The sequence below is a fragment of the Trachurus trachurus genome (genome assembly GCF_905171665.1).
Source record: "Trachurus trachurus genome assembly, chromosome: 6".
Taxonomy (NCBI): Eukaryota; Metazoa; Chordata; class Actinopteri; order Carangiformes; family Carangidae; genus Trachurus; species Trachurus trachurus.
The window spans coordinates 19,108,763-19,131,039 of record NC_139897.1 but is presented as its reverse complement, the minus strand read 5'-3'; the positions used below and the strand labels follow the sequence as shown (position 1 = coordinate 19,131,039).

General features: G+C 45.7%; 1 protein-coding gene across 2 annotated transcripts in view; it reads left to right on the top strand.

Moving 5' to 3' along the window:
- rassf7a (Ras association domain family member 7a) overlaps nucleotides 1–21,492 on the top strand; it is a 28,633-nt gene extending 7,141 nt beyond the window's left edge. The window contains exons 1-6 of one of the 2 annotated variants that reach the window (XM_083974314.1): nucleotides 585–1,053; nucleotides 15,141–15,352; nucleotides 16,222–17,150; nucleotides 19,165–19,339; nucleotides 19,430–19,537; nucleotides 21,266–21,492. In XM_083974314.1, coding sequence (XP_083830440.1) covers nucleotides 15,250–15,352; nucleotides 16,222–17,150; nucleotides 19,165–19,339; nucleotides 19,430–19,537; nucleotides 21,266–21,297 — 1,347 coding nt within the window. In that variant the 5' untranslated portion in view covers nucleotides 585–1,053; nucleotides 15,141–15,249 and the 3' untranslated portion in view covers nucleotides 21,298–21,492. Of the gene's footprint in view, nucleotides 1–584; nucleotides 1,054–15,140; nucleotides 15,353–16,221; nucleotides 17,151–19,164; nucleotides 19,340–19,429; nucleotides 19,538–21,265 lie in introns of those variants that run through there. The other variant, XM_083974315.1, reaches the window with a different exon arrangement.
- Nucleotides 21,493–22,277: the final 785 nt, after the last annotated feature.

Below are 22,277 nucleotides of genomic sequence, written 5' to 3'. Positions count from 1 at the left end.
TAATGATTCTGGAGTAGTTCCTGTAATTGATTGATTAGGCTTTTGTGTTGCTTTCTAGTCCAGAGTGGTCAGATTTAAAGGTGCTCCGATCTTATTTTCCCACAGGGCGTTGTCCAATGCAAACAGGTACACACACACACACACAGTCCGCTGTTGCACCTGGTCTGTCGGACTATGACCTCATTCCAGGAAAAGGAAGAGAGAATCACCTGATGGCCTCATTTGTGTAATCAGCTGTTCATGTCAGTGGAGGCCAGAGGGAGGATGTATAATGCCTCAGGTTATAGGTTGTTGAAACTGACACTCACGTGTTAAATGCAAGTGCATGCAAAGTTTCAAGTTGATTTTATTCTACTTATCTCCGAGTTTTGTTTTTTTTGCCCGAGCAGCCCTTTTGTATTATCGGAAAATGAGGAATACAAAGAGAATGTGTGAGGGAAATTGATATGGAGGGAGAATGACAAAGCTGAAAACGCGCTTTCAACTACCTGAAAAGGGGGGAGGTACCAGATCTGTCAGCACAGCCAAAAAGGGTGGAGAGAGAGGGAGAGAGACAGAGAAAGAGAGAGAGAGAGAGAGAGAGAGAGGCAGGGAGGGTGTGTTTCTGTGTGGGTGCGAGGCACAGAGGAGAAGGAGGAGGGGTGAAGACGGCAGGAGAGAGAGAGAGAGAGAGAAAGAGAGAGAACTCAAGCAGTCTCTCAGATCTTGGCTGTGGTGAGGACACCCAGGAGAAGTGCATTCCTGAGGCAGCAAGAAGAGGAGAAGGCAGCAAGATAGAGCAGAGGAGAAGTCGCGACATCCTTTAAATCTCCTCCCGTGACCACATCTGACTGCCTCTGACCTCCGCTGGACTCGCAGACTCCTCTCTCACACACACACACACACACACACACACGATCGCTGCCTCGCACACCAGCCAGCCACACAACCGGCTCTGCTGCTCTGTCAGAATTAAGGATTTCCCTGAGTGAGGGAGAGAGGAGAGACGGAAAGAAAACAACTGACAGAGGAAATTAAAGGCACCGAAGAGAAGGAGAAGATCCTCCCCGCTCGGTGAGTGTTGAGGTCTTCAGGTTTTTATGGATCGTTTGAATGTGTCCTTGCCTGTTGTTGTTGTTTTTTTTCTTTGAACATCGGGAAGTTTCCCTCAAGTCAGATGATCCGTCTGTTGTTGTATGTCCCAGCATGCTCGTAGGGAGCCATTACTATCATTAATAAGCGTGAACCCGTGTGGTTTTCAGTGAGTGTGAGGGGAAACAAAGGCGATCTTGTGTTACGTCTTAAAGGAGGTGAGCTGTGTCTTCACATGTACCTGTTGACACTAGACCCGCCACCCAAAGTGTTCCTGTATGAGCCATAAGGACTCAAACCTGTTTGGGTGAAACTTCACTCTTTGCACACTTTTATCCTTTTTGTTGTTCTTTCTGAGTGTTTTTTTCCTCTTTGTGTTTTGGAGTACTCCCTGTGTGACTGAAAGGTGGCCTACATGTGCTTTTTTTTTTTTTTTTTTTTTTTTTCGGGTGTGAAAGTATTTACAGTGTTAGAACTGTGAGACAAGTGCAGGCTCTCTCTTTTACACTGGTCTCCTGTCACACTGGCTGCACCTTTTTTACCACTGTGGGATTAAAGATTAATTCATTGGAGGGCACGGGCAGAGTTCAGCTCACTCACTCACTACGTGTTCCAGCTGCATTTAACTGTTAACGTGCTACACATCTCGAAACGGCAACGCTGCATGCATGCAAGTCTAATGCACCAGACCACTTGAAGCCTATTTTAAACACCGCCTCATCAATATGCATGGCTACTAGCTTCTTATTTAACATTTCCCAGCATGGTATGTGTCAGATAGTGGAACTCAGAGCTCATTAGCGGGCTGTATTTGTTATCCAATCAGGGTTATTGATTGGAACCCCCCCCCACCCACCCAAACACACGCGCACACACACAGTACCCCCATGGGAGGTGATTATTTTTCCTCCTGAGTTACACTTGTGCATTATCTCTATTTGTTGCACACAGTTAACTTGGTTCCAGAGAGATAACGTCAGCATAACAGACGGTGGCGTGGAATGAAATGGACTACTTTGTTTTTGGCGCTCTGGTTCGAATCTATAAGTCCACATTGACCTTTGCTCATTTCAGTGTCTCAAGGCACTGATACAAGGTCCATGGGAAATCAGGCCGAGTGCAGGGTGTTTATTAACTCCAGCCAGTGACACGTAGGAAGTCGACCATGTTTGCTTCAGTCCTTCAGTCAGACAGACAGAGAAGAGCAGTGGAGATATACAGTAATAATGTACCGCCTTCTTTTTCCTTTAAGAGCTGTGAGTATTTCATCCTAAGTGAAAACCAGACGGCGGGATAATGATGCAGTTGTCAGTAGTCGCAACGCATTATAAAACTTTCAACTTTTTCTTCACAGCCCTTGTTTAGGTAGCACTTATTTCCTCTCCCTCCTTCCCTCTGTGTCTCCCTCACCGCCGAGATATTTCTTATTTTCTATCACATGAATGAGCCTGTTTAGCATGGAGAGAGCAGAGTGTCCTCTGAGAGTCATCGTGCCTTGTTCTCCGCAATGTTATTTTTACTGCTCTTTCACTGCTCGAATACACAGATGGACTCCCCTTCTCTCCTAGACTCCTGTCTGTCTGTCTGTCTGTGAGTCCTGTCCATGTTTCTGTCTGTCTGTCTGTCACTCAGCTCGCATGGCAAGGAAAGCAAGTCCACCCATGCACAGCGAGACATCTCTTGGGATTCTTGATGGGAATTTTTCAAAGTCATTCTTCATGCTGTGATGACTTAATTTCTCGCCGTCCTTATCAGGAGTGTTTCCCAACTCCTGCAGATGCACTCAGAGCCAGAGGTAATTGGAAACGCCATAACAGCATGTCGGCGAAATAATATGTTTGCATGTTTGGGTTTGTGATTATTTTTGGGAAGGGTGGTTTGTACCACCCCCACCCCCCACCCCCCCTTTCTCTCTCTCTCTTTCTCATGTGTTGCTCTGTCTACCTCTCTCGCTCCCTCTTGTTCCTTTCCGTGCGTCCTTCCCCCTGCCTGTGCAATGTGACGGAAGGTAGTGCTGTGCTCTGCTCATGTCGGATCCATTAGGGATGAAAGCACACTGCAGTGATAAAAGATTGATCCAGTCTTCCTTGCATCACATTCACATCCCTCACACCCTGCTCCCTCATCCTGCCTCACACCCCTGTTTTCAAGTCAGCCCATTTTTCAATTTATTAAATCATCTGTACTCTAAATAAATCATCCTCACCAAAGTTTACTATGGCAAACTTTTTTTTTTTTCCCCCTCACAGGATTTCATAAAGGGGGACATTCCGTTTTTCTCATGTAGGATGCCATGCTCAAGTATTCAGTGATGCAAAGGAAATATATTTCCTTCCTATTAAATTTTCCAGACAACACATCGGTCTCTTCCTCCTTCATTCCCCAGGTGTTTTTATTGCACCAGGAAGGTTAATATGCACTTGGCTAACAGAACCAGTAAGAGACTGGCAGCCATCCCGGCACACACAGACCTCACTTCACCTGTTGTATCCGTGGAGGCAAAGATAAACACGGCAGACCTGTAGTTTGTCAGCTGGGAGGCTATAATTACTGAGAGGAAGGAGGGCATTTGGAGAAGGAATTTCACTTGCGGTTCTGCTTTTAGATCTTCGGAGACGTGGGGTTTCAACTTAGAGCACCTGAGAACACAGCGTTGTGTCGTAAAAACTGTGTAGAAATTTCTGGACCGATCAAAAACAAGTGCACGTTACCTTTGATCCCAGCTGGGGGCTTGAGCAACATCACCCTTAAGGGAGCGGTTTGTTTGCCAACTCCCAGGCGTTGTACTTGTTTTGGTCTCCACTAGCAGGTGACCTTTTTTTTTTTTAGGGAACATTGGTGAAACGGTTGGAAAAAGGTTCAGGGGGCCAGTGAGCGACAAAGAGGTTCCTTAGCCTGAGTCTGTCTTTATTTATCCAACTGGTGCGGGTCAGGGGAGTGCTGTCAAAAATGTCCTCACTGAGGGGACACGCTCCCACGTGAGTCCAGCTGACCATAAAGTTCACCTGAGTGAATGCTGTCACGTCATGTCAGGGTGAAGTTCCTGTAGCCTTCATGGGTGTTTGCCCCGTCACATCATTAAACCCAGCTTCACATTTCCTCTTCTGCTGTAACTGTTTTGAAACTACCGGCAAGTCGCCTGCCGGGGTTTATGGACGTCGGTCTGTGTCTGTTTGTCTTGTCTCTTCATCCACGGCTCTCAGGTCTACTGTGTGTAGTGATTGCAGCACGGTAAACATCTCTGCCTACCCCCCCCCCGGGACAGTCATGTGACAGCATGTGCGTGTGTTTGTCGGCAACCGTGCATGTGTGTTTTTGTGTGCGAGTGAGCAGCAGGTTGCTGGCTTGTTCAACCAGCCGTGCTGCGTTGACTCTTACGCTCACAGAGCTCTCTGGGCAGTAAATAACACGGTGCCTCCGCCAAGGGCCCCCCGAATGGGTCCAGGAGGAGAGGGGGGGGTCAAGACGCCAGCAAGAAAAAAAGAAAATGTCTGCCTCAGGGCCTGGGACTACTAAATCAACAGACAGGAGAGAGGAGAGAGGCAGGTGGATGTGACAGTCTCATCCCTCACGCTGAGAGGGTTTGATGTCGAAGCTGTCATTGAATGTAGATGTGTTTGATCAAGCACATTGGGAGAAGAGCAAGCACATGCAAGATGACTGATACTTGCAGTGCACAACCGCACAGTGATGAGCGGAAGTGAGCTGGGCCCGAAATCAGATACTGGAAATATAGGTGGGGAAGCATTAGTGATTATCATGTTGAAAGCCTGATTTGTTTTGATTGGAGAGAGATAGAGTAAATGTAAGATAAGGTGGAGGCATGAGCGTGACAGCGTGACAGATGGGGTTGTCATGTTAATTTTCTGTGAGGTGAAAGGTTTCAAAAACTCCCAGGAACCGAGTGACACTCCTAATGTAGGTATCAGCCTGACGCACACACAGAAACACACTTTTCCACTTAATGTGCACGTGAGTGTGTAGTCTAGGCCACCATGCTGCTTCCCACAGGACAAAAAGACCGAAGCAGATACTTCTTTCATCCACAGAGATGAACAGATAAGGCAGATTCACAGTGTCAGGTTTCCCTTCTTTTCTGTGGTCTAAGATGCAATGTTTGACTCAAACCTGGGCCCCACTCCAACACGCAGGTCTACCGAGTTGCCAGGAGTAAAACCTGGAAGCCCCTGGAAATGTGGAACATGGACCGCTCCAGGATTTACATTACGTTTATGAAAAACCTCACTCACACTGGCCGTCGTAATTGTTTGGTCGATTTCATTTCGACATAACTTTTTCTTTTTTTTAAACATTTCTTTCTTTTTTTTGTTTTACTTTTATTAGAGCAATAGGGTGAGAACACAAACAATTAATACATATCTTATCCCCCCCCCCCCCCCCCCCCCCACCCCAACACACACACATAGCAAACATGAGTCTTTATCCAACCTCTCCTTCATCACTTCCTCCCCCCTCCTTCCCCTCTTTGCCATTCCCGGGGGGGGGGGGGGGGGGGTAGCCAACTTTGTCTCTCATATGTAAACTCAGCAACAGCGGCCGTGTTGGTATTAAGTTGTGTGTATATGCATGTGTGTATCCATGCCAAAGATCACCCCGGTGATCTTCAGTCAGCGTTGAAAGGCAGCTTTCTGGAGGTGGAGGCTGGGGAGAGGGGGGTGGGGGGGGGGGCGACTCAGACAGATATACTGTCTTATTTAGTCCCAAAGGTGCTCTCCTAGGGTACTGGGAATCGGCTATAAATCTGCACCCTGGCCTCCTCCTACCTTTTTTCCTTACTCATCTGGACTGTCCACACATCCTCTCCGCTGATAGGTGTGATCGTTCCTCCTCTCCAGGGTAATGACAGAGAGAGAGAGAGAGAGAGCCATGTGTGGCACCTCCCCATCAAACTGTAAATCAAGGCCCACCCAAAGCCTTGTGATCCACATGCAACACAAACACATTCAGGCCTTTTTACTTTTTGTGTATTTTACATGTGTAGGCTACATACAGTGCAGGACTGACTATAATGTCACGTAGCAAAAGCTGGCACACAGTTTTTTTTGTAACCTTGTTCCAAATATTGACAATTTGAACAGTTACATACCCAGCTCAAGTTATATTTGACTGAACTAACTAAAGGTGTTTGCTCAGAATTTGACTAGAATACCTGGCCTCCAGGTGAGCTCAGGTGGATGTGAGAGAGCTGACAATACAAAAGCTTCATTATTAACTAAAGTTCATAGTTTTATGACGTACCGCACATTCCACAGCGCTTCTCCTGTTTAAATGCCCCCACTGCACTCACACAGGAGATGTTCTAACATTTTTGCGGAATGAATCTTCTTCATGGTTACAAAAAGATTATATCTTATCAGTCTGTAACATGGTCATGGTGCGATAGGTTACCTGAAGGTCAACACGCGCACGCAAGCAGCCACACGCACTGACAGGCTGATTCACGGTCTGTCACGCTGTTCCACTGTGTTTACCTGTATCCCTCTCTCTCTCTCCAAGGACCAGGTATGTTTTGAACTCCCTAGGTAAATATTGGGAGAGTGTGAGAAGACATGTTTTGCATAGCAGACTGACCTTAGCGATGAAGCAACATGTTACTCTGAACAGCAGCCCGTGGTTTTTCTTTTGAAACTTCCCGACAGTTGTTTCAGTAATGTCACCGTCATGCAGGAAGTTTGGCTTTCGGTTTCAAAGTCGAATCTAATCTAATCCAGAGGTGAATGGACTGCTTTGGCTGCAGCGGTTGTGTGTATTAGTAAGTTTGTGTGAACGGCCCGCGCACCTCAGATTGATGTCTTGGGAGGAAACCATGTGGAATTCTTAACTTTCATCTGTGAAAACATCCATTCAGCAGACGGGGCCCGTGTTTTCTTTTTTGTGTGAGCCTTCTATTTTCCTTCCTATATTACTGTTACAACCCCGCTGAAGAATGTGCACCTGCTCTGCTCTTTCCCGGATTGATCACCGCCTGGCCAACGACTGAACTTCACTCGTGTATCACTGCAGCTCGTGACGTGACAGAGCGAGCTGCGTGCGGATGATGTAGGTGTGAGGCTTTGAACTCTCTTGTTTGCCATTTTTCTTTGCAGCAACACATTGATTTTCTTTTTTCCTTGGGCATGCTAATGGCAATATTCCCTTCAGCTCAGATGAGGACTGGCAAGTGTATATTGCATCACGGATTGCATGAAATTAAAATATGATGAAACACCAGTCTCAGTCACTGACAAAACAGCCCTCCTTCAGTGCCTCTGTCGTCTAAGCAGCTGTGTGAATTAAATTATACTCAGTTGTTTAGATTGAATCGACTAGTGTCTTTAACGTGTCTTCTTTTCTGTTCTGTGTTGGATTTGATTTCCTATGATAGCATGATGGTTTTAACCACGACAAACCTTTTCTTATTTGGGATTTTGCCTCCAGAATCTAAGTTTGCAAAAAAAAAAGAAAACAAAAAATAGAAGTGAATAATTGATATGAGAAGACATGGAAGCGACCTTTAAATTACTAATGAGTTTAGCTTCAACCCTGTGACACTGGAGGCCATGGCATTCCTGACTCACTCTGTGACGCATGCACATGAAGCCAGAATGGAGCACCCACACGCGCGCTACAACTATAAAATTGCATGTGTTGGTTAATTGGAAGTTACTATTTTCCACTTAAATGTTCTGTGTGTAAATTTTGTCCTTTTTTTAAATTAGCGGGTTCACTTTTTACGGTCACATGTCGCCGTTGTACAAAATTAGGTGTCATGAGTTAGTTTGAGCCAGTCTGTCTGTCTGTCGTCTATACTCCAGCCACGTAATATATTATTTCGGCTGTCTGTGTGATAACTGGATGTGTCTCAGTCTATATAAGATCCCGTTTTCCACACATTCTGATGGTCGATGTGAACGTGAACTGAAGCTCCTGACCCGTATCTACACGAGCGTATGCTTTGTGAAGTGCTTGGTTTAATGTATGTGCTCATGTATTCAAGCTATGCGTATTATTCAATCTGTATGTTGCACAACGGGTTTGGCTTGGGAACGGAGCGATGATTTCCTTCCCTGGCAAGCATTGCTGAGTCAGGTCGGGAGTATATGATTACACATGGGTGCCCATCAGCAGTCTGAGAGCCTTCTTCCCCGGCTCACCCCAACAATACAAACTCCTGTGCTCACAGGGCTCAGCCTGCAGGCAGCCAGACCACTCATCCTGAGCCCAGCTCTCGGCGGAGGCCGGCTTTGCCCGGCCTTCAACAGGCTATGTGCAATCCTGCATTATCATTCTCACCATTAGCTGCCGGCTCTGTGGGTGTATCCATGAGTCAGCGCAAACAAATTCCTGGTCTCTAATGTGCTCGCCTCCGCTCAGTGTCCGGGGTTGAAGTGAACAAGTGAACCCGTGCAAACCAGGTATGAGTAAGTCTTTTCTCTCGGTTGAGATGAATAATGTAGTAGTACTTGACTTGTGTAAACTATTGTGGTCACCTTATGGCCTTTCACTGGAATTCAAAAGTGTGCCAGGGTATTTCCGAAGCAGAATAACTTTTACTTTATAAGCACTTTAAGAACTGAGGTTATGTAAAGATGAGAGGCTTTTTTTTCCCTCATACCTTCCCTCTTTAGTTCTTTGGTGTAGTTCAGGCCAGGTCGCCATCTGTCTGTGGAAGTGCTGCTGGTGATTCATGGTGACTGGGATTTCACACTAAGTGCTGTTTTACACACAGTGTCTGCAGTGGTAGTGACAGCCACAGGTGAGAGTCGGAAAGACCGTGTCCAGGTCTGCTTCAGATCAAGCGGAGCAATGGACTTTAACCTTTTTAAGCTCCCGCCCATCAGTCACCAATTATATGCGTAGGGTTTACACATCTTTTGGTGACTGTGCGTGAGATCTAGAAGTAAAACATAGAATAATCCCATTTTGTTCAAGTGATCTGCGATATCGGCTTGCACTCTCACAGCAAAGCCTCTTCTCTTGTAAATACTACGCTACCCCATATTTGCCCTTGATTTGGAGGCAATGATGTCCCCTGTGTTAATGAACCGCTGATCCCGTCTCATTGAGATTTCACACTTGGACGAGCCAATCATTATAATGGAGAAAGGCTGAAGGCTTCAGCGACAGATCCCTGTATGTAAGTATGGCAACAAAAGCTTATTAGTGCTGTTGCTGATTCCTTTGCGCTGAGTCATTAGCATGTCAATAAACTATAGACACATTTGAAGGAGAAGAGAGAGAGGAGGGGGGGGGGGGGGGGGGGAGATTTTCAAAGAGGTAGTCAGTCACAAGCATTTGGACTTTGTTCCGAGAAATATTTTTCCAAATTAATGTGCTGTGAAAAAATGCATTATTCATCAGGTGTGTAGAAGCCTTAGTGAAGCTCCGTTAGCAGGAAACCAGGCAACCGTTGAGTCTAATTACCAAGCAGTGTGTCTGGAGAGCCTGCTGCAGCCTGGCCCTCCACTGTGAAGTGGATGATGCATCACAGTCACTGTCATAGCGAAATACACACTTTAACACATAAGAGGGCACCAATGTCTACATGCAAATTAAATGTTGTTTTGCCAGCACAAAACCAGATCACACATAACCCAGCTACCGTTTTTAAAAAAAACAGCAGCCACAGAAGTTGAGCGTGTACCACAAAGCAAGCCGACCGCTGTCTGATGTTTTGTTGGCACCTCCCAGACAGAATAAATAATCCTGCCGCGACTTTTATTATTACAGCATTTGACTGTGAGATACTATAAAAGCAAATTGTCTCGTGAGAGATGTGTTTACATTTTAATGCCTCTAATAGAAGCCCTCAGATCTTTGATCTGTTTTCCTCATGTGCCCAGTTGATCACTTCCTGCTCTCTGACCACAGGAGCTGGAGTCCTGCTGATAACCACCCCCTGCCTGCATGCGGGTCACAGTGATTTTTTTTCGGAGCTGCCGGTGACTCTTTGGGAATTTCAAGAGCAACTCCGTCTTTATGAACAGATAAAAACATGAGGCTACCAGGTTGGGCCTGTCAGTGCTTTTAATGTCACGTAAAGCATCTCTCCAAATACGTTCTTCATGTGCTGTCTGTGTGATTGAGATGGGCCCTGGAGGCGACTGTTACTTTTAGGGAGACTTCTGATTTCCTGGAAGGAGATGTGTGGAGTTGAGCAGAGCTTGTGATCGCTCTTTGCCCCACTTTGTTTCTTCACTTGGATACTTGTTTCAAAAATTCAGACTTGTGCGTAGGTATTTTAAACAGTTATTGTGTGTCTGTGTGTGTTACATCTCTCAAAGTCCAGTGGACATTAGATGTTTTATCTTTTCCTTGCTGTGTAATGAAGAAGTAACTTCGACTCATGTGATTCGTTACAAGATTTCCACAGAGGGCAAATTTTAATGACAACAAATAATTATTGTGCTGCTTTTAACTTTCGGCACGTTATGGACTTTTTATTCTGTGTGTTTTCGGTCTCATTGGTCCTTGAGCACATAAATTTAGCTCACTTGGTCGACTGAAGCGCTGGATAGGAAGGAGGAGGAGGAATAAAGAATGCAAAACACAAGGCAAGAGAGGGCAGAAAAAAAGTATCTGTTTTGCCTTTTTATTAACTTTATCAGTGGTAACATGTGGACACAGCGGAATGGCAGTAAAAGCTGGCGTGGCCCCGGCGAGCCAGCGATGCCAGAGGCCACAAAAGAGACAACACTGTCTGCTGAGTGTGGAACCAGGACAACAATAGCGTCTCTGCAGTACAGATGAGACCGGGGCTGCCCGGTGCCAGCGTGTTACTGGCTCTTTGAGTGTTTGCGTGTCCCTGCCAACCTGGAGCAGAGTGGCACAGAGAGAGGACGCAGCTTCACCCACCACTGTTCATTGTCCTCTACCAGTGATTTCTAACTCATTATGTGCTCTTTAGCCACCAGCTTCTTTTCCCCTGCTGATACTGATACAGATTGCTGTTTCTTTACCCTTTTTTTTAGTTTTTTTTTTTAGTTTTTTGTGTTTGTGTATCCATCTGTTCTTCAAACCTGAATGAATGTGTGATGTGCACGCTCTGCCCTTTTACCCCGCTATTGTTCCTTTATACTTCTGTTGCTGCAGAGATAGCAGAGTAATGGCTGTGGCCTGGAGGAGCCTCTCATAAAGATAGGCTTGTATACCTTCAAACACACTTGCACATACACGCTCGTACATGAACACATGCATACCCCACCCTTTGACCAATGCACTGGAGTACATAGTGTGTATTTTCCCTACATACATTACTCACCCAGTACATACTCCTTCATGTAGCCTAAGGGCTCGGGCGTTGAGAGGCTACCTTACGTTAGGAAAGCTCGATTGCAATTTTCCTGACAAGTTTTTACTTTCTGATGGATGTTTCCCAGTGATGCTCATGACTAACAGAAAATTGACTGACACACCTTCGCAGAGGAAGTTCTGATATAAGGGTGTGTCCGTCCAGCTGCGTGAATACTTGTCGAGTATGCAGGTTTTTCTTCTTGGCTTTGTCTGTGCATGCTTTTGCGTGCATTTTTTGGATTCTAACGTGTAAGAAAAAACAAAAATCGTAGGTGGAGAGGAGATGTTCTACACGTCTCCAACCAGATCCTTGTCTGAACCAGATGTCTCCTGTTTGTTTTAGTGCTGCAAAGTCATATCAAGGAAAAAAAAAAAAAGAAATCAGCCAGATCAGATCACAGATGTTTATTTTCAAGCCTTGTGCATACACAGTGCTAGTTTTTTTTTTTTTTTTTTTTGGCATAAGCAAGCTTCTCCGTGTGTTGCCTGTCCAGAAAGGGTCCATCAATTCACAGCCCGCTGCTGTTGCTCACACACAGTGGTACACACACAGACGAGCCAAATCATGCCCTGTGTGTGTGTGTGTGTGTGTGTGTGTCTGCAGGGCTGTGATGCTAACCACTTCTGCCTTGAGTCGAATTCACAGAGGAGCTGGGAGGCTGTTATTGAAGGGAGACAGACAGAGGGACAGACAGGGTGATGAAAGACGCAAAGCGGGTTAGCTGGATGGGTGAGTGATGATGAGAGGGGAGAGAGAAGAGAGAGAGAGGCAGCGGCACATGGCTCCAATCACTGTTCTTTTCTCTACCACGCTCTCTCTCTCTCCCTCTTTATCTGTCCATCTGCCAGCTTTTCATTTTTATTTTTTTGGTCTCTCTCTCTCTCCCCTTTTTCTCATTTGCTCACTGTCTGTCTTCCTCACTGTCTCCCTTTCTCTCCCTTTCATCATACTGTATGACTAGTCTGTTTTTCTGTTTTCAACTCAGCAGACAAGCCCCTCAAGTGACTTTTTTTTTTCATGGGGATATAGATTGTGTTGTAGCTTGGAGATTTTAGATTGCTTCAGTTTGTTGTTTACCTAAAAAGGATTGTCCTTTTCTTCTTCTTCTTCTTCTTTCTTTGAGAAAACATGTGAGAGTCAAAGAGTTTCAGCTGAAACTGTGGCCTGTGTTGTTTTGGGAGGGTGGGGCGTGGGCGAAAGTAGAAGTGGGAGTTTGGATGTCTTTTTTTTTTTTTTTTTTTTTGATTATTATTATTTAGAGGGGAGGTGGTGATCTGAGGTTGTCGGGGTGTGGCTCAGACATGTGGAGCGAAATGAGTTTTATTGGGACCATCTTAGTGGTTTGTGTTAAAATGGGTGTGTGCGTGTTGTCAACATGTGCAAAAGCAGTCTTGTTTGCCCACGGCATTTGCATGTCGACTCTGAAACCGAACGTGCCGCAGTCGACTCGTCACCCTCCCTCCCGTCCTCCTGGACAGTGGACGTACTTACTGGCAGACAAATATTCTGAGGGTCATCCTTTTTTTCATTCGCACGTCCACGTAAAATGATACACTTCATGGTTTTTCTCTCACAAACAATGTAAAGGTGACTCTCCTGTGTGTGTGTATATCAGCAGAAGAAGTGACACTGGACTCCAGAGCGGTGCTGAGAAAGGGAGCGGGGTCAGGCGGATGTCTGGTTCTCAGCGCTGTTGCGCCTGCGACGGAGAGAATGGACGGCAACCTGAGACTCGCAGGCCTGTGTTGTTTCCTGTTGGTGCAGATTATCACATTTCAGCAGCCAGAAGGGACGAGAATGAGCATCATGGGAGAGTGACACTGTTTGCTGTGTTTGTCCTCTCATGTATGTGGTTGTTACGGTGGCATACGACAACTTGGAAAGACATAAAAAAGAAAAAAACTTCAGTTCAGTAGATAGGGTAGATCATTTCACTACAGGCAAGAGTTCGACCTCTGTTTGTGCTCTGTAAACATGTTCTTCACATCACCCCAAGGTATGAAGACGTACAGGGAGAAGAGGCAATTCCGGTTCAGGCCTGGAAAGTAGCATTTTAGTGGAGGCTTGAATATTTTAAAAATATTTCCTCCTCCTGTTCACTTTTTTTTTTTTTTTCAAAAAGATGAAGTAAATGGTTCTCTGCTTACTCTGTGACTCATGCAGTTCAGCTTAATTACGTACTCCATCACAGAACATTTTGTGCCCTCTGAAAGGGGAAATGTTGACATCTCTGCTGCTTTTTACATTTCTGTTGTTTGGTTTTGATAAGCGCTCCCTTTTTTTTCACATCAAGTTTCACTCGGAATGAAATCTCCCTGCTCGGATCACACTGAGGAATTTCTTCCTCCGGCGATGATCATCACGTCACCATCTCTCCAATGTGTTTCCTGTGATCTACTGGTGCGGGTTCAGTCTGCCGTCACTCCCTCTCTCTCTCTGTATGCGGTGTCATTTCCACGCTGTTGCCACATCAGATAGTGCTGTTGTTGCTCCCCCCAGCAGAGTTTTGTGTTTGGCGTCCAAACACCAAGTGAAGCAATGGTGGTGGTGGTGGCGGTGGTGGTGGTGGCGGCGCGGGGGCAGCCAGGTCAGCAGGGAGGGGAGGTGGGAGGAGAGGAGGGGTCGGGGCTGAGGGCTTTGTTAAGAAAAGCAGGAATTCTTCCGGCTGGCAGATGAAGTCAGTGCATTCCTCCAGAGCAGCTCCCTATAGGCAGCCAGTGGAGCAGAGCCAGGCACTGAATGAGCGGCAAGATAATGGTGGAGCTCAGTGTTAAACACCTCCCATTGAGAAGTAGAGAGAGAGAGAGAGAGAGACAGAAAGAGAACACCATCTGTCTGACGGTGGGTGAAGAGTTGTCTTTTACCCACCTAGGCTACAAAGTTTCATTCGCTGTGCCAAGTTGTACAGATAATCCTGCCACTGCCCGAGGCGTTTCACTTTTTTATGAGCACTGCGGTATTTCATTACCTTGTTTTGAAGCTTAGCTATAAAAGTAGAGACAGGCGGGAGCGAGCGGCGCACGTAATGATATTCATTTAGGTTAAACCTGCTGCCCAGACGTGTCTTAAAGTCTACCCGCTGGTCTGCCCTCTGAAGGTGGATAAGACCCAGTTCTGGTCCTGCTGAGACGGATCAAACTCAGGGACACACACACAAGCACACACACACACACACACACACTTGTTCCCTCTTCCCCCGCTGTGTTTCTATGTATTTCTCCCCACACAAACACACTCTTCCAAACATAGACACACTTGAGTTGCTCCACTTTCCCTGTCCGTTCCCCTCGGCAGTAAGCTATCATAACGGCTTTGAAGGAGGGCAGCAGAGCGTTTAATTGGGTTACAGATTGGCATTTATGCTCCCAGGTCCACGAGATAACTGCTGCGGCTCTTAACTAACCGCTAGGAACTTTACAAAATGCTACACTGCTCCTACCCGTCGGCTGCTAGTGTCAAAATTTCCGATTCAACGACGCTCTCACTCTGCGAAGAACATGTCAGACGTCACTAGAAGCCGGTGTTTCCACAAAACAAGCGTGCTGCTGGGTACCTGTGTGTGTGACGGCTCGCAATGTTGACTTTAATAATAGGTTGTGTCATGTGTAGAGGTAGAATTACCATCTACAATTCAAAGAGAGATAACAATCACACATAGGAAGTTGCTTTTTGTTTCTTCATCCGCCAAAGTACTGTCTTCCAACCAGGAAGGATTAATCATCAGTCTCATTGACACACCTCTGAGCTCTGTGTCTCTGCTCTTTGTCTGTTACAGAGCCAGTGCCATGCAGCATTGACCTGAGTCGAGCCTAAAAAAAAGCTGAAGCGACCTGTTTTGAAGACCGTCTTAACCCTGCGCTGCCCTGCCTTAGCCCCGGTCCCACATGGAGCTCAAAGTGTGGGTGGACGGAGTGGTGCGGGTGGTGTGCGGCTTATCTGAGGAGACGTCCTGTCAGGATGTGGTCATCGCCTTGGCACAGGCCATTGGTGAGTATTTCAAGCTCTGAAATCATTGTGTCTCTTCTTTTTGTAAAAAAGAAAAAAAAAACTGTGTCCAAGCTGTTGTTTCTTGGCACCTCACCCGTCTGCTTGACAGTCTATCTAAAGGCACTGAGTGATTAGATAACGGCCCCGCGATGAGACTTACACATGCCAGGGTTTCAGCAATCCTCCGTTCCTCTCACCTTTTTTATTATCCGCTGACCCAAATGGAGAACTCTGCCGAATTGCCAGGGGGAAAGGGTTAGCTTGGATTTGAGCCGGCTCTCTGTCCCTATATCCTTCAGCTTTATTCAAGCCATATGAAGCAGCAGCATTGAACAACATAACTCCAGATTTAGCGCTCTCCTCCTTCTATGAGTGAGCTGCCTGCCAAGTCATTAGGGAGGATTTGTCCTAATTTCAAGGTCCTTGTGGAAACTTCAATTTATTTGAACATTTTTACATGTTGTGCAAGTCCTACACGGCAGTCTTTTTATTCCAGTCCTCAAAGGCAGAGACTTGGAGGTATCTGCATCATCATAATGAGTCTGATGTCATGTCTACACATTGCATTACTTGTATAGATCCAGTGAAAGGAGTACTTACACTGAAAAGGGAAAAAAGACTGTAACAAGTAACACATTTCTATCTATCTATCTATCTATCTATCTATCTATCTATCTATCTATCTATCTATCTATCTATCTATCTATCTATCTATCTATCTATCTATCTATACATCTATCTATACATCTATCTATCTATACATATATCTATACATATATCTATACATCAATACAACTTTATAATTTGTGTTGTTTGTGGTACATTTATTGACTTAGACTCTCTTTGTGTGTCTCTGTCTCTGCCCTCAGGTCAGACGGGCCGTTATGTTTTGATCCAGCGTCTTAGGGACACTGAGAGGCAGCTGTTGGCCACAGAGAGGCCTCTGGAGTCTCTGGCTAAGTTAGGCCAACATGGCAGTGAGGTTCAGTTCTTTCTCCGCCGCACCGGCCCCAGTAGCAGCGACGGACCCGTCTCAAAACAAGACAGGCCAAGTCCACCTCCGCTACCCAAGCATCCTGAGCCAGATCCGTCGAAACGCAGCCAGCCCAAGAAAGCACTCACCTTTAACTTGGGGCCATCGACCTCTCCAAGAACCAAAGCCAAACAGTTTAAGAGGTCTCCTCGGGACTCTCCGGAACAGAGAGCCTCTCCCTCCCCTTCTCCCAGCCCCATTTCCCCTCATGTGCTATCCCCATCTCCTTCACCACCCATAGGCCCATCCAAAGATGAAGTCTTTAGGAAAGTTCTCCAGCAGCAAGAGAGACTAAGAGCCATGGAGGTCCAGCTAGAAGCGCTAGAGAGGGACTCGCATACCTGGGATCGCCCCTACCCCTCTCCCTGTCCCTCACCGGTGTCTGACGCTCGTTTGCAGGAAGAGGTGGACACCCTCGAGCAAGTGATGCGGAGGAACCAGGCTGAACTCGCTCACGAGCAGTACTGGGAGCAGGAGCTTCAAGCCGAGATGGAGAACGAGCGAGGGATGAGGAGGAAGCTGGGGGAGCTTCACGCCAAACTAGACGACTGCGGGCGGCGGCTCCACGAGTTCTCGGTGCGCTCCGCTCAGCTCGAGCAGGAGATCCAACGGGAAAGCCAGGCGGAGGGGAGAGCCAACGGGCCGGAGGAGTCCCTCGACACCGCGAGGGCAGAGCTCCAGAGCCAGGAGAGACAGGGGACGGAGCTGGAGGAGCAGCTAACTGAGACTGACAAGGCTCTGGGAAAGGCAGAGTCTCTGCTGCAGGTAAGGAGAGAGGTCACGGTTCTGGAGAGAGGGCTGTAAATCCAAATGCATCGCCATCTGCAGGGTGTAGCGCAGACCCTCTTGTATTCATACTGTAAAACCTGTATCCCTCTCCTACCTTCACACTGCAGCAGACACATGACAGTGCAGAGACACTCACAAAAGGGAAAAGAAATCATGAGTAAAAAAAAAGCTCCAGTTTTACTGTAGTATTTGGATATAGAAATACATTTGAAAAAAAGAAAACTGAAGACATGAATGCTGTATGCTCATAATCCTAACTGAACTGATGAAAATGTGTTATTGTGTGACTATTTACAGTCTAGCTGAACTGGTTTGGCAGGTGTCAATTTGCATGCATCCTCTAAACACGTGGTTGCTAATGGTGTTTATATCACACTGACTGATAACTTCTTATTTTTGTACCGTGTGCATGAAAACAAAGATTAAAGAGGAATGATTGGTAGAAGAACAAAAGGCCCCTTTTTATTGCACTCACCTCCTCATAGTTTGTGGCGTTGTCATTTGTTTACATTTCGTGGTTGTCATAGATGCAGCTGTATCAATAAAAGCCTGAACCAGTTTTGAAGTGAAACTTTTATGAGTTTCCTCATATTTCAAATGAAACCTGAGACCGAGGTATTCACTTCACAGAGCTGATGATGTGGACTCGTTCCAGCCAAGGGAACGGAAGAAAAATTGAATACCTCCTTTTAATTTTGGCGTTTGGCATAGAGCACACTGAAAATGTTTTTGCAGTCTAGAGTTTCACCGTCCTCGTAATGCAGAAACCGTCAGGACCGACTGATCGAATGTGTCCCGTTCTCAGTCCACTGGACTCCACACACAGTACATGCAAAATAGATCAAAACATAATCATAAGCTAATTTGCTCTAGAGTCAGTCATCGTCATTGGGGGGTGTGTGTGTGTGACTCACGGTATCTTTACCGCCGTGTCACAACATGCAAGTGTTTGTAATCTAAAATGGAATCACGGAGGCAGCCAAGCTGTGATTGTCTAAGGAACGACTTAAGATGTTTTTATTTCCTGTGAATAACGTGTCAATGCTGGCAGAATAAAACGGTGTAATAAATCTCAATGGGGAGCAGTGGAAGGTGGAGGAGGGAGGGTTGATGTTTTGCAGTGTCAGTCATGGGTGAGCCGATCGGTCCGGGCTGTCAGCAGAGTGTTTAAGAGTAGGTGGTGATGATGAGCGCAGCATTCCTGTCATTAAGCTAATGGAGGCAGACCTGCAGGTGTGAACCGCCTCAGCAGATGCCTCCGTCCACCATCAATTATTACACACACAAGCACACACATGCACAACACAGACACACACACACACACACACAAGCTCTGGAGTCATGGCGTAGCTGTGAGCAGACACATTGATTAAACGTGAATGGATCGTTGATTAAGACTGATTGACTGGGCCTGTTTGTGTACATCAGAGTTTAATCTGTGGGTGCAGAGGTGATGATGATGATGATGATGATGATGATGACTCCTGTCTCGGTGGAAGATCCCAACAGTGAATATCTCTCTCTGTGGCATGTGGTGTGTTAAGACAACTTAAAAACACAGCAGGGAAATGAGAATTGCTAAGAATTTATGAGCGTGCCCCGGGCTGCTGGAATTTGAAGGAATCAGAAAAACTGCTGATGGTAGTTGTGCAACTTTGATGATTCATTGTAGCATAATGACATTTCATATGTAAGAAACTAGAGTCGTAGGCTGTACTGCCCTCTTGTGGCGAGGCGACACTTCGCAGTTACAGTCAAAAGTAATGTCACCTCAAGGCAAGATGAAGTATTTCTTTATAAATACACATGAGAACATTTTCATTCAAATCTTGCCTGATATAATTCAGTCTCGTTTTCATATGCTGTTCCCCTCGTCTGTGTGCAGGCAAATGAGGTGATAGTGCTGAGTGAGTCAGTGAGTGGCTGATTGGCTGAGCTCTGGGCTGTCACTTGTTTTCCTCACTCACCGCCGCTCTTTTCCCCATCTCAGGCCAAACAGGATGAGCTGGAGGAGCTGAATAAGGAGCTGCGGCAGTGCAACCTGCAGCAGTTCATTCAACAGACAGGTGTCCTGCCGGCGCACAGCCAGTCACGCACAGACCTTCAGGAGCAGCTGGAGCAGTTAGAACTCGCACATCTTCTGCAAGAGGGATACACGAACGGAAGTATGGAAAAAACAGAAGTTGAGTCTTTTACGCCGCATTGCATGTTGCATGTTGTTCTAAACGCATACGTCTGTTCTGTCTCTTTCTCAGGCCACAGTGTGTCGCTAATGGAATCGCCGCCTCGCCCCACCGCCAAACAGTTCCTGGGACATCCACGCAACCTGCAAAACCCTCTCGTGTCCAGTCTCAACCCTGAGGGTGTGTATGTGTGAGACCCTGCTGCTTCTCCGAGTCCATCCTGCTCTGCTCCTCTCCTGCCCGTCCCCCCGTCCCCCTGGTCCCAGAGCCCTTTACTCCCCCCCCCCCCCTCTCTCTCCCCCCAGCTTGAGTTTGTTTTTTTTTGGTTTTGTTTTTTGGTGTGGGGTAGTGAAAGAAGCATCTGCAGTGGTGGAGGTCCCTGCTCCTTCTTTTTAAAGGCTGAAAATCTTTTCTTCTGCGCCTAACTGTCAGTCCCCTGCTGGTTCATGTCCCCCTAACTTTTTTTTTTTTTTTTTTTTACACTTGATTTAATCTTCCGCATTCCTCTTTGCATCTCCTCATATGTTCCTTAACTCTTTAAAGCTCTGGGGTCTGTCTGTGCTTTCATTTTGCCTCTAATCCCCGTACCTCCTCTTCTCTCACTGTTTGCTTCTGGACTAACAGTAACTGCTTTTGTGATACTTTAATGCACTTGGGAACTTCCTCCTAATCCCTCCACCCCACCACCACCCTCTGTAATACAGAGTGGCCTTCCCCACCCTCGAGTCAACAATCTTCTGCGGACAGCTGCTTTTCACTGTATCTCCATGTAAACACAGCGAGCGATGGCCCCGGGGGGAATGACTGTAGCAGACATTCTGATTGTAGCACTGCTTTTTATAAACGTGACATGGAAAGATACAAGACCAATGTCATTTCAGTTTGCCTTTTTATGTATGGATACGGTTTCTACGTGATGGGGGTTGTATCTATACAATGCCTTGTACTTTGGTGATGCTTGACTTCCAAAGAGCAAGAGCCTTTCATGGAGGGCTCTGCAAAAAAAAACAAAAAAAAACAAAACAATATGTATTGCACTGTCCCATTCATATTCATCCTGTGTAAAGCCTTGGCCCTTGTTTGCCTACAGAGAGATGTATCTTACTGTTCTCTTTCTGCTCCCGCTCTGAAGTCAGCGCAACTTATTTTTAGGAGCTTGCAGCTTTTTTGCCAGTCTATTTTTGTCAAGCTCTGTGCTAAAAGAGGAGATACATTTCAAAAAAGTAGTGCCACAGGGCCACGGGTTTGTTACAGTATTTTTTTTTCTTTTCTTCCATTGGGATGGATGCATCTGGTTCTTTTGCTTGTCATCACACCTAACACTTGACCTGTCATAACTTGCATTGTACCTCAATATATTGTAGATTTAGGATGATCTAACTAAACCTAAGTTCTAATAACAGTCATCAAGCGAGTAAAGGATGCTGTCGTGCTCTGTGCTTTGACCCTCCTCTTCGCTGTTATTCACATTTGGCCATTCAAACCACCTAAACCAATATTTACTGTATCGTAGCACTTAGCATGTCATTATATGTCTTTGTATTATGCTGACAGGTCAAAGTGACGTGTGTTTGCGTGTGCACCTCCTCCTTACACTCTGCTGTGTTCTTTGTGGGGATTATTACAACCTCTCTTTACTTTAGCAATGACACACATCTCAGTGCTTGTTTTAGTAGAAACAATTCTGTCTCAAAATGCTATTCTTGACCACAAGACTTCAAGTCCAAGTCCAAAAAACACCTCAACGGGTCAACAACCCAGTGACTGGTCTTGTGTCACCTTGTGTTTCTCATAGGCATGTGTGCATTGCTGACTTGAGCCAGGTCTCTCTCACCTGCTGTGTCTGTAGCAGAAAAGTGTTTTCCAAACAAAGGGATCATCATCCCCACTTATTTTTGTGTCTTGCAGTCCTGACATCCCGAGAGTCGTCATGGAGATAAAACATGGACCACAGGGCCAAGGGAAACTTGTTCACTGTTCTGTCACCGTCACCTCTTTATTTGACCTCTTTCTTTGTAACTCTTATCATTATTCAGCTACCATGATATACATACTGTGTACATACATAAGACAAATATATTTACAGAGTTTTGCTACTCTAAACACTGCAATGTATCTGTATGAAATGTAAAATAATTTAGAAACCTTTTACCTAGAGAAATTATTACTATTACTATGTATTTAAATATAATAAAAATGTGTATTGTGTTTTAGATAATCTTTTGTGGAATTTTTTTTTTAATACCCTCATTTAATTATATTCATCCTTCTTTAAATGACACAGTAGCTCTGAGTAAAGGCGCAGCTCATCTGCAGTAGTACCCTCTGTAAATAATTCACACACCACTGTACACTTTCTAAAAATTACGCTGCCATAGAGCTCCTATGTGAAATGCATTATGAATATATTATAGGTGCTGGAATATGGATGCTGTCCTCTTTGCTTGTGCTAGAACGGGTCTTAAGATGCCGCACAATCGTTCCTGGGCATTTTTAAAGCTGATATTCACAGACGACTGCAAGTTCACCAAGAGCATGCTTGGATGCAGAGGGAAATGTGGCAAACATCCTGGCATCAGGGCTACTGTTGTCACGGGTGATGTAACACAGTTTATGTATAAGACATAACAATAAAGACACAAAGGCACTGCAGGTTTATGAACATTTCAGAACCATGACCCATTTAGTTGTAAAATGTACGTTGTTGCTGAGTTCCTTGAACCAATGTAATGAGTCTCCTCTATTTTTTTCTATGATTACATTATACTACTGTAAAGCTTCAGTACAAGAGGAGACCTTGGTTTAAGTACTAAGTGCTACATATTTTAAGTAAGTGAAAAGAGACAACGTTATTTTATAGGAGGAGAACACTATGGACTTCACCCCCTGAGTTTAAGTGGACACTATCTCTCAACAATGT